Raw genomic sequence first — 18,011 nt, forward strand, 5'->3', positions numbered from 1 at the left:
TCCCCCAACAATTTATCTTAGTTTAGTTTAACGTAGAGTATTGCCTGTATCGAAAGAAGTTACGGCCACGGCTTTTTGGTGACGGTTCTTACAATCGTAGTAATACACTGTGAGAACCACCCAAGTGATAACATTCCCCAAGCACATGAAGATTGTGTCAAGGAAATAAAAAGAAAAGATAGTTGTAAATTCCCGAGCAACGAGGGTTGGCAAATTGAACTTTGCAACAGAAAACAGAAGTATAAGAAAGAAGCCTCTTAGTCTGTTTCCTTTGGTTAACTCTGATGAGGCTGAAATGGCTTCAAATGCTCCTACCTTCTCCTCTAAAATGGAAACAACAACGCTTAAGTTCCACCGCGCGCTGTAATCTAACCATATCGCAAAGGCCAGGCCGTAAACTATCCAATGTATCTTCCGGAAGAACCTAGTAGGGCAGCCTATAGGGTATAACGGCCTGGCGTAATGCCAATAGTCAACAGCAGCCAAAGAAAGATTGCACAGAAGGGAAATAGAGAAGAATGTAATCATACGCTCGTGCCACCTTTTTTCGTTACTGAACTTCGAAGAAGATTTCGCAGACCGATAATTGACGTCTCATTGCTAGCATAGATTGTTGAGGCAGCATGGATGGTTGTGAGTGCAATAAGGAAGTTACCAAGGGTAAAAAAATACACTTACAGAATTTGAATGGCTACATCTAGAGCCCATGACATATCAGAAATCAGGGGGTTGGAGTGGTAAGAAAGACTCGTTCGCAGATTTATTGCGTGCACAATCAAACTAGGCTGGAAGTCATAAGGCAATTGGTGTATTAAGGTCAGAAAAAATAGTGGAAGGGAAGTAATCAATGTCAAGATTATGAAATTGGGATTTCGAAATGGGATTGTTCCGGCAGATTCAATGATACCAAACGTGCCGAGAATCCATTGCATCACCTCAGAAAATCTCGGGATCTTCATCCCCTCAGTTTCACAACTAAAAATGTTTGAAGATTGTGGATCTTGTATTGCCTCATCCTCTATATATACTAGTTTTTCGTCAAAATCAAACGAGTCTAGCTGGTGCATCTCATCTTCTTTTTCGGGGTGATAAGCCAAAGCACGTCATATAGTAAATTAAACTTAAGCATTCGTGAGTATTGAAATGTCCACAGAGTAGAGGACAAAGAAATGACACCATTTTCTTAGCCCCTTGTAAACGCCTGCAAATTTTGGTTATATTCTAAGGTTGGATCAGGACAGTGGCAAGGAGGGTTGGCAACCGAAGCTCCAAACAGAATGCGGAGTTCTAAGTTTTACTTCGATTACACTGTTTAAGTCTAGCCGGCTGGCGCCTCCCATTTTCTTATTTGGGATGAAGAACCAAAGCATGTTGGAGTCTCCACAAAGTACAGGACAAGTTGAAATACATAAGAACTGTAAATTATACAATTTAAGGGCAGCTGCTTTGACAAATACATAATTTACATAAATCTTCTTCTATCGACAACTTCGTATCCTCTATTTTCTTCTAGCTAGGGCAACCTTCGTCGATCTCTGCTGCAATTCTCGCAATTATGGTACTCCTTCCTCTTCAAGTTATAGGGTAGCCCGGTATAGGTTTTAGTAATATTCCAGTTGACAATGGTACACGTTCGCTACAGTTATCATCTTCCCTACACAGTGATTTTACTCTACGAGATCTTGGTGTTGAATCCTTGGAATTTATGGCAACCCTTTGTGACGGTTCTTACAATCGTAGTAATAAACCGTGAGAACCACCCAATTCATAACCTTCCCCAAGCACAGGAAGCTTGTGTCAAGAACATCATATGCCATTACATTTGGAAAAGTGCATTTTGCAATGAGGGTTGGAAAACGGAAGCTCCAAACAGAATACAAAAGCATCAAAACGAACCCTCTTCTTGTATTTCCTTCGCTCAACTCCGCTGCATCTGAAAAGGCTTCGAAACCTCTGTTATCTTTCTCTAAAATGGAAACCACAACACTCAGATTCCACCAAGCGCCGTACTCTACCCATTTATCAAAGGCCACAACAGGAACTACCATGTTTACAGCCTGCAGTAACCTGTTTGAGCAGCTTGACGAAAGTAATGGCTTCGCGTGATGATGCCAATAGTAAACCGAACTTAAACAAATGTGTGACAAGAGGGACACAGTCAAGAATGTAAACATGGGCTCGCGCCACCTTGTTTTGGTTATTGAGTTTCGAAGAAGATCTCGGAGACTCACCTTCCACCTATCACTACTAATGTAGACTGTTGAAGCAGCATATATAGTTGTGAGTGCGGTGAAGAAATTAACAAGTTCAAAAAGGTACACTCGCAGAAATTGAATCATGTGGCCTTTGGGGTGGTGAGTAAGAACTCTTAGCTGAATTGCTGCCTTCTCCAGGATCAAAGAAGGCTGGTTAGAAGGCAATCTTGGTACTAAAGTCGTACAAAATAGTGGAAAGGAGGTAACCAGCACGAATGTTATGAAACTGGGATTTCGAAGTGGGATTTTCGCGGCCGATCCGATTACGCCAATGGTGTCACGAAACCACAGATTCATCTCGGAAAATCTTGGGATCTCCATTCCCTCCGTTTCGATACTCTGAACTGCTTCCTCTTCAGTATATATGGAAGTATTGAGTGGTGCTGTGATACAAAACGTAGGATAAAAAATCGAGTTTTATTCTCGATTGCAACGGGAGAAGTCTAGCTGTTGCTTCTCATTTTCTTAATTTGGGATGAAGATCCAAAGCAGATCATGTAAATAAAGTTGCTAGTGCACTCTTAATTTACTGAAATGTCCAAAGAAGTAGAGGACAATGGGAGAACGGAGACAAACATAAGAAGTAAGAAGGCAAAGAAACTAACTCAGAAAAACAAACACAAAATCCAAGGGAACCAAAGACCCTTTGGGAAGAGAAATATTTTTAGCGTGACAGTTACACTACTACTTAGCGTTAGTTATTCACGTGTTTCTAGTCGTTGCGATAGAACTTACGATGACCTCTTCCTAAGGCATATTTGGATCCATTGCTTTGCATCCATCCGAAGTTTTTGAACGAGATCAAGAAATAGCTGTTGTTGCAACGGGATATTCCATGAAAATAATAAAAATATAATTCGTAATTATTTGCAACATCCACTAATATCTCAATGTTTTCTTTCACTAATTCCCATCTAAACAGATTATGATTCAAAATTCAAACTTTCAGGATATTTTATCCACTCAATCTCAATCCGATCATCAATTTACAACAGTCATCCGACATAAAATAAAAAAAGGAAATTTCAACGAGAAAAAAAAAGTTAAAAAAAAAAAAAAAATGGAAAACAATGACTTGATGCAGGACACAGATTTATCATGTCAACCTTGACAAAGTAGGCAAGCAGCATTACCTGATGAGACATATTATGGTAAAATACTTGGTATCCTATATAGCCTAGCCGTGTGTGGGCAGGTCGAAGCACAACCAGACGATTTCAGTGACGAGTCTAAGATGGTGATGAATGATGGGTGTGAAGGACTCCACAATTCACTGCAACTCGGTAGATTAACCAACCACACTAACTGCACTCTAAAATTACTACCATGGATGCTCTCAACTTTCAATTACCAACCGATAATCAGACTCGAGAGAAGGGAACACCAATAGGGCAACAGCTTCACCTTCTTCAATCAGCAATCAGCAAGTGGAGAACTAACAAGATAAGGCCTTACTATGATAGAAGCACTGCAGATGATGATGATGATGACACTCTAACATGGTCAGATGCAGCCAAATTTCTCAATGAAAAGAAGGAGACTAACGTGCAGGTAGATGTGCTGCAGAGGTGCTGAGATGGGGAAGGCGATAAACAACTTCATCTTCTTGAACCGGCTAATAAAAAAAGTGTGTTCATGAAGCTTTGTCGTAGAAGAATGCAATAAAAAGTGTCGTGTGCAACCAAAGTACCAAAGGTTATGGATATTCCACTTCCACTGAACAATAGGCAGGGGCAACGACAAGAAGAAGACTTTGGTGGATGCAGAGCAGAGATAGGAACCGTGAGCACTAAGATTGCAGTAAGCGGAGAAACAAAGCCGTTTTAGCCGAAAATACACCTCAAATCAAAACAAATAAACTTTAGGAACATCTATTGCAAACAGTGAAAATCCAACCACAAAGAATGAGTTCACACAAAACCATATATAAACATATATAATATGCCAACTTCAAAGTAGGAAGGCAACCTCTCATTTTTAGTACGCTGAAGCAAGAAAATCGACGCAAACTGGTGTCCAAGTCATCCAATCCAAGTTCCTAATAAAACCCATTGTGTCACAACATCAACATAACTATCATGATTCTTGTCGATCCTACTATAACTACAATATAGCAGCGATATCATCCTTTCAAATCATCCAGCAGTTGCTCCAATTCCAGCTTAGTCCCTGCAGAGACAAATAAGCAGATGCACTCAGCTGTATCAACAAGAAAAGAAGTCACACAAAGCCCTAACACTTTCAAGTTTCAATCCAGATACAATCTACTTGTTCAAGCTTATATCTTTCACCATTTTGTAAAAACATCGTACAGCCATGACTTACCCATTGACATAAGGTGAAGCACGGCGAGCATGGCGATATGGAGGAGACCTGCTGTAGCTGCGTCCACGTCGAGGAGGTGTGACACTACGGCGTCGTGGAGGTGATCTTCTCCTATGCGGACTATAACTCCTGCCAAAAAAAAGAAATCATTTGCGTAACAATTTCAATCCTTCGTATCAAAACAAAACATTTTCAATTCCCAGGTCGACAAACAGTAGGAACTTTTGTTCCAGATCAAAAAACTTGGCAAGCACAAGGCAGTCAATGTATCGAATTCCCAGGTCAACAAACACACAGGAATAATGTATCGAAGTTTCCATAACTCTATTCTAAGTCAGCTGAGACACGCATACCAAGAATGATGCGGTGAATCAGGGTACAAGCAATCCTCATAACCATTGAATTTGAAACCAACAAAAGCATAAAGAGGAAAGGCAACAGGTCATCAGAATACAGAGGCACAATTTTAACACAGTTAAGTTAAAAAAGAAAGATGATGACACCTGCGCCCATGGCCATCATAACTAGGACTTCTGCGGCGTCGAGGGGATGGACTTCGGCGCCTTCCACCACTCCCTCCTCGTGAACCAACACGCATGCGACATTCTCGAGCAAAATGGCCAGGTTCACCGCACTCATAACACTTTAAGTCATCTCCTCCACCGCGCCCACGGCCTCCACTACCCTTAGAATTGTGGGAAAGCTCCACACGCCACCCATTTTTACCTGCAGACAAAAAAATGATAAGACACAAAAGCTTATAACTTAAAGTTGCAAAAGTTAAAATAAAAACAAATTAACACACACAAATACAGTTAGAGAGGGATAATTGGGCAAACCATCCAAAGCTTGAACCGCGTCTAGAGCATCCCTGCGATCGTCGAATTCAATAAATGCGTATCCCGGCGGTCTTCGTGCAACCCATACACTGTCATCAATTTCATAAAAATAAACCTTAGCAACACAAATCTTTTCCAACCTTAGAAAATCGATCGCGAGTCGTTAAGACAACGAAAAACAAGAGTAATGCAGCAGAAAATACTTGCGAAGAACACCGAACAGCCGAAATTCATCTTCTAGATCCCTCTCGTTCACTCGAGGATCCAAATTCCAACATAAACCCGAGTCATCGTCGCAATACCACCTTCAACCTAATAAAACATACATATATAACAAAAAAAATTAATCCAATAAAAACGATTCTCATATAAATTCCAGAAAGAATCGAACTTTCCAGGAAAAAAAAGTTGAACATATGGAAAGTTTAATGATATAGGCGAAGCGAAAAGCGGCAGAAATATCGTTGAATATTACCTTGAGAAAAACCCTAGAATTTGTGAAATTTGATCGATCGGAGCGACAGGGAAACGAACTGGGTGCTCTGCGCGTGGAATCGCAGAGCTCGAATAAACCCTAGAAACCAGAGCCTATTTCCCCGCGTGTTCTTCGTCGGCTTGTGCATTCCTCTTTTAACCTTTGTGGTGAATTTCCTCTCTTAACCTTGTCTGCGAGTTTCGAGTAATACAAGCCCAACGGGCCCATTATTGGGCTTATGTGTAGAGTTATCTGATATCGAGGCCCAGTCTTCTATTGTCGTCTAAACGTCATGTTGTTTAGGACATCTACATGACTTTCGACTGCACGATATACGATGAATACATGATATACGATGAATGGATGTAATTAGAAAATTCTTGAGATCCTCTGTGAGGATATATCCAAAGAATCCTATCAAAAGAAGCAAGATAGTACCTATAAAATATGAAAAATGCGAGTGAACCTATGATTATGGCCCAATAGAGATTATCCAGAATCCATCTACTCATTTGGCTGAAAAGCCGAACCAAGATAAAAGAATGGTTTGTTGTCATCATGTCACTAATGTACGTTTCGGTACTCGAACCCTCTGTCGCTGTACTCATCACTCCTCACTGCTCACTCCTCGCTCCTCCGCCAGGCTCAAACCTCGGCAGGCACGACTAGTAACCCACAACAAATCATTCAATTTCCTGACCAATTACTGAAGCTAGAGTAAAAAGATTGGATTTTTGCATGTGGGTTCTGAAGGACTTGTGCAAAAATGGCAGAAGAAGATGGGATTGTGGAGAGGGGTGAGAGATTGGCAGGAGGATGTTGGAGTGGGGTCGGGAGTGACTGGCGGTGGGTGGATGGGAGCGAGGTGGACTCGGAGTCGCCGGCCTGGTCGTTGCTTTCTGAGAATGGAGGAGGCGAAGGTGGAGAAGGGTATGGAGGATCTCTCAGGAGGAGGCTTGGGAAGAAGCCCGATAGAGTTGATTCTCTTGATGTGGAAGCCATGGAGATTGCTGGTGCTGGTGGCCAGGTAATACCACAATTACTTTCGTTTTTCTTCCCTTTTTTTGTGAAATTAGAGAAATTTATGTGCTTTTAGTGTTTTTCTTTATGTGTTAATTACTTCTATATTCATCAAAGGTGTAAGATTGGTAATTTGGTATATTTGGAATGAAGTATGTTACTTTGCAGACGTGGGTGTAGCCGCATCCACTAGAGCGGAGGTGCTTCGCTATGCACCCGAGTTTGAATCCTCGTCCTTGCAATTTAGATTAGTTTGGAGTAGAGTATCGTTTGTATCAAAAACATAATCTTTATAATATGGCATTTATGTTACAACGTGTGAACCCTTTCTTTAAGAAGTTGTATGTCAGCAGAATCATGATTTGGTACTCCATATTTGCTGACAAAATTACCTTGTCTCAATTCTGTAATGTAAAGAGTTAGAAAATGCTACTATAATACTATCCTATGTATGACTAACTTAAATTAATAAATCAGGATCATTCTGTTTGGAGCACTCTTCTGTTAGGATTCCAGACTCTTGGTGTGGTCTACGGTAACGTGGGAACGAGCCCTTTATATGTCTTTGCTGATGTGTTCGGCAGGGTGCCCGTCGAATCAGATGTTGATGTCTTGGGAGCTTTGTCACTTGTGATGTACACAATTGCGCTTATACCTTTAGCAAAATATGTTTTCGTAGTTCTCAAAGCCAATGATAATGGAGAAGGTAGGCACTTTTTCGTTTCACAATTATTTTGTCCTTAGTTGCTTGGTAGTAATATGGTCGCGTGAGTACTTGTTAACCTTTACACTATTCATGTTTCCAATTGTAGGAGGAACATTTGCATTGTACTCACTGATATGCAGGTATGCAAATGTTAATATGCTGCCAAATCGTCAGCCAGCTGATGAACACATCTCAAATTATAGGCTCAAATTGCCCACTCCACAGTTGAAAAGGGCTTTGCAGATAAAAGAAACTTTAGAAAAGAAATCACTCTTGAAAACTATCCTCTTGTTGTTCGTTTTGATGGGAACGTCAATGGTTATAGGAGATGGTATTCTAACCCCAGCAATATCAGGTACATTACTTGATTGGGCTTGAGGTGGAAATTCATGATATACTTAGCCAACGAAAATATGTCTAAGCTGTAGTTACTGACATGAAATTACATTCCTGTTAACAGCCATGGATTTTTCTGGCATCGTTTTCAAGTACCTCTTCCTTAGACAGGAAATCATAATGAGGAAGTAGGACTTTTCGTTAAACCTGGCTGAAACTGTGATATTGTGCACAATCATTTTCATACATTACATACAAGTGTTTTCCGTTGTATCTGTGTAGGAGAGTATATTGATGTACTTTCTTTTTTTTGGTTGTCATAGTGATGTCTGCTGTGAGTGGCCTGCAAGGTGAAGTGCCAGGTTTTGGTACAAGTGAGTATCTTTTTCTTTGTCTGATTGAGAATCTGTGGTTCATTTGTTTACTGAACTATTTTTTTTACCTGGGATGGAATCGAAAGGGTAGAGCAAAAATAATAACTTATGAGTTGTGGACAATATGACCCATTATCTGATTGATCTTTATTGCAGATGCTGTGGTTATTCTTTCGATTGTAATTCTCCTACTATTGTTCACCATACAGCAGTTTGGGACTGGTAAAGTGGGTGTCATGTTTTCTCCAATACTTGCCTTGTGGTTTTTCAGCCTGGCATCAATTGGAATCTACAATTTAGTGAAGTATGACATTACCGTCCTGAGGGCATTCAATCCTGCTTATATTTATTTTTTCTTCAAGAAGAACGATAAGGAAGCATGGTACGCTCTTGGTGGTTGTGTTCTGTGCATAACAGGTATATCTCACCTTTAAAGCCTGTTAGGTTTTCTAATGAGAGCCATTTGTTTTTCCTTTTTTCAACTTCTCCTATGGATTATAGTAAAGAAAACTTCCCAACTGTGGTTATGCTATTTCAGGAGCCGAAGCTATGTTTGCTGATCTAGGACATTTCTCTGTGCGAGCCATTCAGGTTGGCCAATGCATACCTTCATCTCTCCCTTGAAGAATAGCTTTATCCATTTTATTTTACCGAAAGCATTGTATAATCTATACATCTTGTGCAGGTTGCCTTCAGTTTTGTGGTGTTCCCCTGCCTTCTCTTAGCTTACATGGGCCAAGCTGCCTATCTGATGAAACATACAGATTCATCGGCTAGAATATTCTATGATTCTGTGCCAGGTGACACTTTCCAACATCTTGGCTACCATTCTTCTCAGCTTTACTCTTATTGTTCCGTAAAGGGGCATCTCTCTTTATTTGGTTCCTTAGTTTGAAACTTACAGTTCCTCAATCTTGTGAACAAACAGATAGTCTTTTCTGGCCAGTCTTTGTGGTAGCTACCCTTGCTGCAATGATTGCTAGCCAAGCGATGATATCTGCTACATTTTCATGTGTTAAGCAATCAATGGCTCTCGGATGCTTCCCAAGGCTAAAGATAGTTCACACCTCAAAGAGGCGAATGGGCCAAATTTACATCCCTATTATCAATTGGTTTTTAATGATCATGTGCATAGTTGTAGTTTCCATCTTTCAAAGCACCACAGAGATTGCCAATGCATATGGTGAACTATCCTTTTCCTCTCCTTCCTATAATATTTTCAATATGCAAAGATATTCTTATATTTGAAATGACGTTGGTTTAACATTCATATTCTGATTTTATCACATGAAATTCTATATGCCGCGAGGCAGGAATCTTCCGCTTATATTCTTCACAACAATATATATGAGTTTTATTAATCCGACTGGAGTTGAGCTAACAATATATCAACTATAAATGTGTAATGATAATTTTGCTAATACAATTATATTTATTCACGCAGGAATAGCTGAAGTCGGTGTCATGATGGTGAGCACAACCTTGGTGACACTTGTAATGCTTCTCATTTGGCAGACCAACTTGTTTCTGGCTTTATGTTTCCCGCTTGTATTTGGATCAATAGAGTTTATCTACTTGTGTGCGGTTTTATCAAAAATCAAAGAGGGTGGCTGGCTGCCTCTTGCCTTCGCCTCTTGCTTCCTCTGTGTGATGTACACTTGGAACTATGGGAGTGTGTTGAAGTACCGAAGCGAGGTCAGGGAGAAGTTATCCATGGACTCCGTGACCGATCTTGGCTCCACACTAGGGACTGTGAGAGTCCCGGGAATTGGATTGCTGTATAGTGAGCTTGTCCAAGGCATCCCATCCATTTTTGTGCAATTCCTTCTTAGCCTTCCAGCTATCCACTCCACTATAGTTTTTGTCTGCATTAAGTATGTCCCTGTCCCAGTGGTTCCTCAGGAACAAAGGTTTCTGTTTCGAAGAGTTTGCCCAAAAGACTACCATATGTTCCGCTGTGTAGCCCGATACGGTTACAAGGATATCCGGAAGGAAGATCACCATTCATTTGAACAACTTCTTGTTGAAAGCCTGGAGAAGTTTCTGAGGATGGAAGCTCACGAGATTGCCTTGGAGAGCAATTTAAATGACTCAGACTTTGACAATGATTCTTCCAGCTCAAGGGATTCGGGAGTCCCAGGAAGCGATGAGATTGAGGAACTCAGGATTCCATTGATGCGCAACGGAAGATCACAAGGGGTAGGAGGAAGTTCAACCTTTGAAGAAACTGCTGCCGCTGCAACATTGCCGTCCAGTGTGATGTCATCGGATGAAGACCCGAGTCTGGAGTATGAGCTCTCTGCACTTCAAGAAGCAATGGACTCAGGATTTACGTATTTGCTAGCGCACGGAGATGTGAGGGCAAAGAAGAAATCGTTTTTCTTCAAGAAGCTAGTCATAAACTACTTCTATGCATTCTTGAGGAGGAACAGCAGAGCAAGTCCTGCAAATATGAGTGTGCCTCACATGAACATCATGCGAGTGGGAATGACTTACATGGTCTGATTTATTTATTTTCACTTGCAGAATTTATCTCATTTTATTCAGATTAATCTGCTGCATATTGCAACCTCTATGCGAGACACTGTAACAGAATTATTACATCATAAACATGTAACTACGACGCTCAGGTGACGATATCTCAAACTGACTCATCACACCATATGTGGTTTCACGTGATTTGTTTGCGATACCGCCACCTTAACGTGCCAGTTGAAAGTGAATTTTTTTTTTTATTCCTTCTGTCGGTCTCTTTGTGTTTCCTTCTCTTGGTTTTAGTTCATTTTTCAACACCAACCAAAGTAGTTCTTGCCGTACAAGAAGCCCCCTGTTGAGTCAATTTTTCTTGTCGGCCTTTAGGCAAAAGTGGCAACTTCATTTTCTTGGTGGAAAAGTATCGACCTTTAGTATAAAAAATAAAGAACATATTTGAATAAATATATTAGAGCCACATGAATAATACTTGGCTACTCAAAGATGAATATGAACTCTTACTCAAAACTCTTAGTATTTTAATCACAGAGCTTTGTGCTTATGATTAGAATCGTTCACATTATAAATCACACCGTAAAGATCATATTTGCAAAAAATAAATTAAAACTAAGTTCGTTCAGTCAATCTATTGTAACAAATACATAGACGGTTCGTAATGTTTTTACCAATACTGTTCATTTGTTTTTAAACAATTTGATAACTAAACGACATTAGTTTTCATCAATTTTTTGTAGATGCGATATTTATAGGGTGATTTATAATATGAACGGTTCTTATTATAAACACGAAGTTCTATTAATTGGCAACGAACAATTTTGGATAGCCAAATATTGTTCTTCTCATAGTAGGGATTTAATAAGAAGTCCGACATCAAAAATGGATTTTAACAAGGCCAACTCAATGCAAGGGCTTGCTTGAAGTTTCTTGTCGTAAACATTCATTTATATTCGTAAAAACGCTTTAGAAAAGCTACTTCTCAAAAGAAACACTCGGCATAAGACTACTTGTTTGGGATTGCTTCAAGGTTTTTTAAGGTGCTTCATAAAGTAGCATCCATATGCTTTTCTCGTAAATGCTTCTAAAATATATAAATACTTTTAGATTTTTCTGCCAAACGCAGTTAGAAACGTTTTTTAATATTAGAAAACACTTTTAGTTTTTCTAAAGGCAATCTCATTTCTAACTGTAAAAAGTATCCTTAAAATTACAATCATATCAATTTGCTCTATCAAATGTTGTTTTTAACGCTTTCAGTTATTTTAAAGGCATTTTAAACGAATCGTCTTTAGTGGAGTTTGTGCGTACTTTAAAAAGAATGAAAGTGAAGAGCATGTCGTAGATGGACAATAGACGAAGATGAGTAGGGTTTGCACTTTACATCATCAATTAGATTGGGGACCAGTATTGGACTCGTTCCCGGTCAATTAGATTGGAGAGCATGTCCTAAAACGTGACGAAAGCACACTAGAGAGACTTCAGATACTTAAAATTGTTTTCTTGTTGGCTTAATTTTCATCAGAAATTCCTGAAAACTATTTTCTGAACTGAAATCCTTGAAAACTGTAAAGAATTATTGGCTGCACAAACTAATGTGATGCTGGTTACACATCAAACTCGTGAGTTTAATAAATTTTCAAATGAGATACAAGTAAAGCATTGCAAATAAGATAGTTACGCATACAAATTTTTCGGACAAGCTTCTAGAAGGTAGACTTTGACAATGACTTTGTGAAAAGATCGGTAAAGTTGTCTGAGTTCAGTTTGCTTAACTTCAATCTCCTAACGCTCTAATGATGTTATGTAGAGGCAATATGCTTAGCATTGACTTCGTTGATGTACCATGTTTTGGTATGGTTGATACATACGGCATAGTTTTTATGGATCGTCGTTAGGACTCAACCATGGATGAAAAACTACAAGTACTTCGGATAATCTCAATAAGAGCTCTCAACCATGTCTCTCACGTGTAGTGTAGTAAGGTGGGGTGAGTCTTGGAATAATTCAAAGATTTTGCAACTAAAGTCTATATTGTGGACCTCCAAGATATACAGTATCTCTAACGGTGAAGACATATGTGACATCCCACATCGCCCAGGGGAGTGATCCTTAAATGTATATTCTCATCCCTACCTAGCACGAGACCTTTTGGGAGCTCACTAGCTTCGGGTTCCATGGGAACTCCGAAGTTAAGCGAGTAGCGCACGAGAGCACTCCCAGGATGGGTAACCCATCAGGAAGTTCTCATGTGAATTCCCAAAAACAAAACCGTGAGGGCGTGGTCGGGGCCCAAAGCAGACAATATCGTGCTACGGTGGTGAAGCAAGCCCGGGAAGTGGTCCCCCCGGGCCGGGATGTGACAATTTGGTATCAGAGCCTAACCCTGGCAGTGGTGTGCCAACAAGGACGTCGGGCCCCTAGGGGGGGTGGATTGTTAGATCCCACATCGCTCAGGGGAGTGATCCTTATATGTATATTTTCATCCCTACCTAGCACAAGGCCTTTTGGGAGCTCACTGGTTTCGGGTTCCGTTGGAATTCCGAAGTTAAGCGAGTAGCGCACGAGAGTACTCCCAGAATGGGTGACCCATCGGGAAGTTCTCGTGTGAGTTCCCAAAAACAAAACCGTGAAGGCGTGGTCGGGTCCCAAAGCGGACAATATCGTGTTACGGTGGTGGAGCAGTCCCGGGAAGTGGTCCCCCCTCCAGGCCGAGATGTGACACATAACTATTTGGGAACGTACCTAGTGTGGGTTTAATAAGTGCGTTAGCATAACAAACAAGGCGAGCATCATTCTAAAGATCATGGGGGTTGGATTGGTTTGGAATGCTTAGGTATAATATAATTAAATGATATTAAATAAAGAAAACTAATGAAAATGGATTGAAATTTTTGAGTTTTAACGATAAAGACAAAATTAAGGGTAAAGTGAATAGTATTGTAATTGACTTTTTAGTGTAAAAATGTGATTTTTCATTAAAGTGAATAGTACCGAAAACTTTTCGTTAAAATTTTCCTATTAAATAATGACTAATCATTTTAGTTCATTTGAGAACCGACAGGCTACTGTATCCATCGCCATCCATGGACCACAACATCGACAAACCCTAGGGTTTATTGGAGCTCGAAGTAGTTAATTAAACTACCACTAATTTATTAATTAGTGAGATCCGGTGCTTCCTAACATGGTTGAGATTAAGACAGAATTAGGTTACTTAATTTATTATACGCATGCTATGGTGAAGGTTAAATCAAGCTATCTAATCACCCAGGCTGAATTGTACTAATTTAATTAATTTGATTCATGCATATTTGCTGCATTTATAGCTTGAATTCTGGTTTTGATACCGACTCTTATTTTTTGTTAATCTCTCTCTCCTACTTAATACCTTGGGTTCCTCCCATGCAAATTAAAAATCCTAACTTCAAAATTCGTTGATATATAATAGTACTGTTATTGATTGTCACCTAATAAAGTAATTTGGATAACCACTTAGGTATGATAATAAATAAAATACTGTAACTTGCATATAAAAATGAGTTTTCAGTAGCTTAATGTTAAAGAATTTGTAGCTCAAGAATTTACACGTATTTATCATTGGTTGAATTAAGATTTTCAAATGACAGGGTTATAATATCAATAAAAAAAACTTCATTTGTCTATTTCATCAAGCACTAGTATCCACCTACCCATTCCTGCCAACATATGTCAAAAACTTATGCCAACATATGTCGACAAATATCATTATTTGTAGAGGCTTGTATAGAGTGGATGTAACATATTGTGGAGTAAAGACTGTTAAGGTTTGTCAACTAAGATATTTCATCGAGCACATAGTATGCACAACAAAGTCGCACACAAGAAGAGAGAAGGAAAACAAAGATGATAAATAGAAGAAGTAGGCAGAGGAGATTGTAATTTAGTTTGTCTTAACTGTTTATAAGGTCAAATACAATACAAAAACAAATATATGTGAATTTTTTTTAATTGCTATAATTAAGGAAATCAATAAATCCATGCTAGCTCTGTTACTGTCAACAATTATTTTGTCTATGGCATACGCATGTGCAAATTGGAACATCATTCATTCAAAGAAAAACTAATAAAAATGACTTGAAAACTTTAAGTTTTAATCAAAATAACAAAAATGTGTTGTAAGTGAATAGTTCCAACCATCAAAAATGACTTTTTGAAATAAAAATATCATTTTCGTTAAAAATAAATAATACTAAAAATATTTCGTTAAAACTTCCTTCATTCAAGTCAGTCATTTTGGCAACAATTCTGAATCCTAGTCAACGAGGAAAAATCACAAATGAGGTCGTGCTTGAACAATACGAAATTCAGTACATCAAATGATTTTTCACGTTCAAGTTTCAAATAAAACTTTCCACCTTTGCGGCTTGCCTCATCATATTTTGTAGAATTGCACCAACAACAACAGTAGAAAAATATTCGAAGAAGATCCATACGACATGATGTCGTATTTACTCAACTGAAAACAAACGACCTGTCAACGCTTCCAAATGTTCACACAAATGATAAAAAAAACGTGAGCCATGCATGCGTTCTCAAATTCCAACCATGCATGAGTGGCAAGTGTAATTCATGCACGAGATGTGTCTAATTCATGCATCCGAACGCCCCTTCGAAAAGGAAAGGATCCTTTCCGGATCTCTTCCACCGAATCCACCAATTCGAATTCTTAAAATTTAATCCAACGACTAAAATTATCATAACTTTTAAAGAAATCTTATGTTTTTAACTGTTGGATCAAATTTTAAGGGTTCGGATTTATGAATTTGGTGGAAGGGATCTGGGGAGGATCCCTTTCCCTTCGAAAATTCAAAAATACTACTCTTATCATCTATTTGTACAAATAATGGTACAACTTGATGGTAAATGTAGCATTACTCTTGAAAATTTCTCTCTTTTCTTTACAAAGTGGTGCTATTCACACTCTTTTTTAGTTCCTACACACTCATGTTACTTTTTGTCGTTTGATCTTCTTCAACTCATTTAATTTGACAACCAAAATTGAAAACAATATATAAAAAATAAAAAAGATGTATGGATAATATCAGCCTTCTAAAAAACAAAAAATTAGGTAAACCAAGCTGCAGTGTTGCATGCTCTGAAAAATGAGTGTGATTTTGCACTCTTCTTTTTAGATTTTGCATTTCTTTCTTTTTCAACCATTGAATATAACTTTACCAAAAAGTGACCATTGAATTTAACACTTTAAATAAAAATTAAAGGAACAAAAGTCTGCAAAAAAAAAATGAAAAAGAACAGTGTGGAAATTACCAACTTCACCACAAGAAAGCAACTCATCTAACGACCATCCTTCAAAAAAGGCCAAAAAGGGTGATAAGGCAAAAGAAGAACCCTATTTGTTCACAATTTTAGAAAAAAAAAAAAAAAAAAATTCTTTTTAAGAAAATGCTATTTACAATTCACCGATGATGTACGCATGTAAATGACTATGTATCGTATAAAATGCAAATACATTTTCGTTTATCAACAGTTTATAGTCGTGTTCATGTGCACGAAGAACGGTAATTGACTAGCAAACCTCTTGGTAGTTGTACATTTGGAGATATAGAGGTTAGATTGATAATGATGATAATGGTGTAAGTTAAAATCAAACTAAATGGGTCTTAACGGGTGCTCATTAATAACTCCACAGGTTGATTTGTCACTTCTAAGGCCATCTCTAACCGAAGGGCCTAGAGGGTCAGAGGGACGAAAATAGCCCGAAAACGATCTCCAACCGAGGGCCAAGCTAAAGGGCTCGTGGCCCCATAGGACAAAAAAGGGTCAACCAACTGGCCCAAATTAGCCAGCCAACCGGCCCCGGGCCGGGCTCCATTTTGAATCCCTAACAGCTAGCTGAAGTCAGTTACCGTTGGTTTTTTATTTTTTATTTTTTTGGGCCAATTTTTTTTTTTTTTTTAATTCTAAAAAATTCTCATTTTTTCCTATAAATACCTAAACCATTCCTCCACCACTTCTTACAAAATTTTCACCATTCCTACGCCATTTCAATTGTGATGACCCGTCCCAAATTATTATATATTTTCTCCCCTAGTCTTTAAAGTGACGATATTATCCTCGTTGGCTTAGTGACGTGGATGTACATATGTAGTTTTAAATTATTTCCTTACCATCGTAATTAAATCGTACTCGACGTCACGAGCACATCGACGCGAGTTAGGGCCGAATTGGATTCGTAACGAAAAGTTACGATTAATTGAATACATAAACGAGTAAATCACAAACCAATTATATTAGCTCATATTACCTCTAAACCAATCAGATTTTGGGCTTTTATCTTTCTTTGGGCCAATTGGAACTCTATCTTTCTCTCACAGTAGCCCAATCAGAAAATATTATTTTCTTATTCTGGCCAATCACACACACACACACACACACACATACACGTACACTCTCTCCCTCATTCTTGACTCTTCTCTTTTCTTCTTCCTTCTACACCTGAGACACCCCACACGCACAAACCACACCAAAACAGTACAGATCGAACCTACAAAGACTACCATCACACTCCTCACAAATTCACGAACCTAGCCATACCCTTAGGTTTCAGTTTTGGTGAGTTTTGATCGTCGACTCACGAGCTCCAATGCGATCCTGACGTGGTTTCGAGGTTTTAGGGTTTGGAAAGGTATCCACGCAACTTCCCTAACACTTTGGAGTAAAGTGGATGTCGGTATAGGTGAGTTTGGAAAGTTGCAAAATTGGCCGGATTTTCCAAGGAATTTTCCGACCTTTTTTCGTAGGATTTTGAACTCATAATAGGTATGAATGTGTTCTACTCTTTAAGACCTTCAAATCCATATAAATTTCATGGATTTTGGTTGAGAAATGAAGTAGATATTAACCTTTGAAAATTTTCTAGAAATCGGCAAACCAGAAGGCGACCGGTGGCTGTGGACGGTGGAGACCGGCATGGTCCACCAGTGAAGAAAAAGAATATTTCGTCAAAGTTACGAAATATTCTAACGGCGTCACGTAACACCGTTAGAATTTAATGGAATATTCTACTATTTTAATGGAATATTCCTAACGCCGTTAGGGTTTCCGTCCAGTGTGCCAGTTATGTGCCTACGCATGGCCAGCGCGTGTGGCCGTGCCTTGGCCGAAGCGTGAGGGCACGTCCGACATCCAAAA

At 39.0% G+C, this 18,011-nt stretch overlaps 2 protein-coding genes and 1 pseudogene across 3 annotated transcripts; 1 reads left to right on the forward strand and 2 right to left on the reverse strand.

The window, feature by feature from the left end:
- Positions 1-1,382: 1,382 nt before the first annotated feature.
- Positions 1,383-4,418, reverse strand: LOC125477784. Of its 2 annotated transcripts, none has more exons than XM_048585238.1 (2): positions 4,224-4,418; positions 1,383-4,044 (listed from the first exon to the last, which is right to left on the reverse strand). In XM_048585238.1, exon 2 carries the CDS (start codon positions 2,574-2,576, stop codon positions 1,704-1,706), a length of 873 nt encoding a protein of 290 aa, XP_048441195.1. In that variant the 5' UTR covers positions 2,577-4,044; positions 4,224-4,418; the 3' UTR covers positions 1,383-1,703. The 2 variants fall into 2 exon arrangements, with proteins under 2 accessions (XP_048441195.1, XP_048441194.1); XM_048585237.1 differs by having other exon boundaries at positions 1,383-4,094.
- Positions 4,419-4,576: 158 nt separating this feature from the next.
- LOC125477785 lies at positions 4,577-5,710 on the reverse strand (annotated as a pseudogene).
- A 663-nt stretch (positions 5,711-6,373) lies between these two features.
- Positions 6,374-11,053, forward strand: LOC125477538 (putative potassium transporter 12). Its single transcript, XM_048584717.1, has 9 exons — positions 6,374-6,921; positions 7,392-7,620; positions 7,727-7,975; positions 8,280-8,330; positions 8,487-8,747; positions 8,869-8,921; positions 9,016-9,130; positions 9,259-9,513; positions 9,775-11,053. The coding sequence occupies exons 1-9, from the start codon at positions 6,661-6,663 to the stop codon at positions 10,833-10,835; spliced, it is 2,535 nt and encodes an 844-aa protein (XP_048440674.1). The 5' UTR covers positions 6,374-6,660; the 3' UTR covers positions 10,836-11,053.
- Positions 11,054-18,011: the final 6,958 nt, after the last annotated feature.

This window comes from the organism of the source record quoted next, unplaced genomic scaffold (assembly GCF_019419815.1).
Source record: "Pyrus x bretschneideri cultivar Hongxiangsu unplaced genomic scaffold, Pyrus_bretschneideri_v1 Contig22, whole genome shotgun sequence".
Lineage (NCBI taxonomy): Eukaryota > Viridiplantae > Streptophyta > Magnoliopsida > Rosales > Rosaceae > Pyrus > Pyrus x bretschneideri.

Coding starts and splice junctions, on each gene's coding strand:
- LOC125477784 (XM_048585238.1), bottom strand. CDS start 2,576: ATGGAGATCCCAAGATTTTCCGAGATGAATCTGTGGTTTCGTGACACC.
- LOC125477538 (XM_048584717.1), top strand. CDS start 6,661: ATGGCAGAAGAAGATGGGATTGTGGAGAGGGGTGAGAGATTGGCAGGA. Junction 6,922..7,391: donor TTGCTGGTGCTGGTGGCCAG/GTAATACCACAA, acceptor TTAATAAATCAG/GATCATTCTGTTTGGAGCAC. Junction 8,331..8,486: donor AGTGCCAGGTTTTGGTACAA/GTGAGTATCTTT, acceptor TCTTTATTGCAG/ATGCTGTGGTTATTCTTTCG.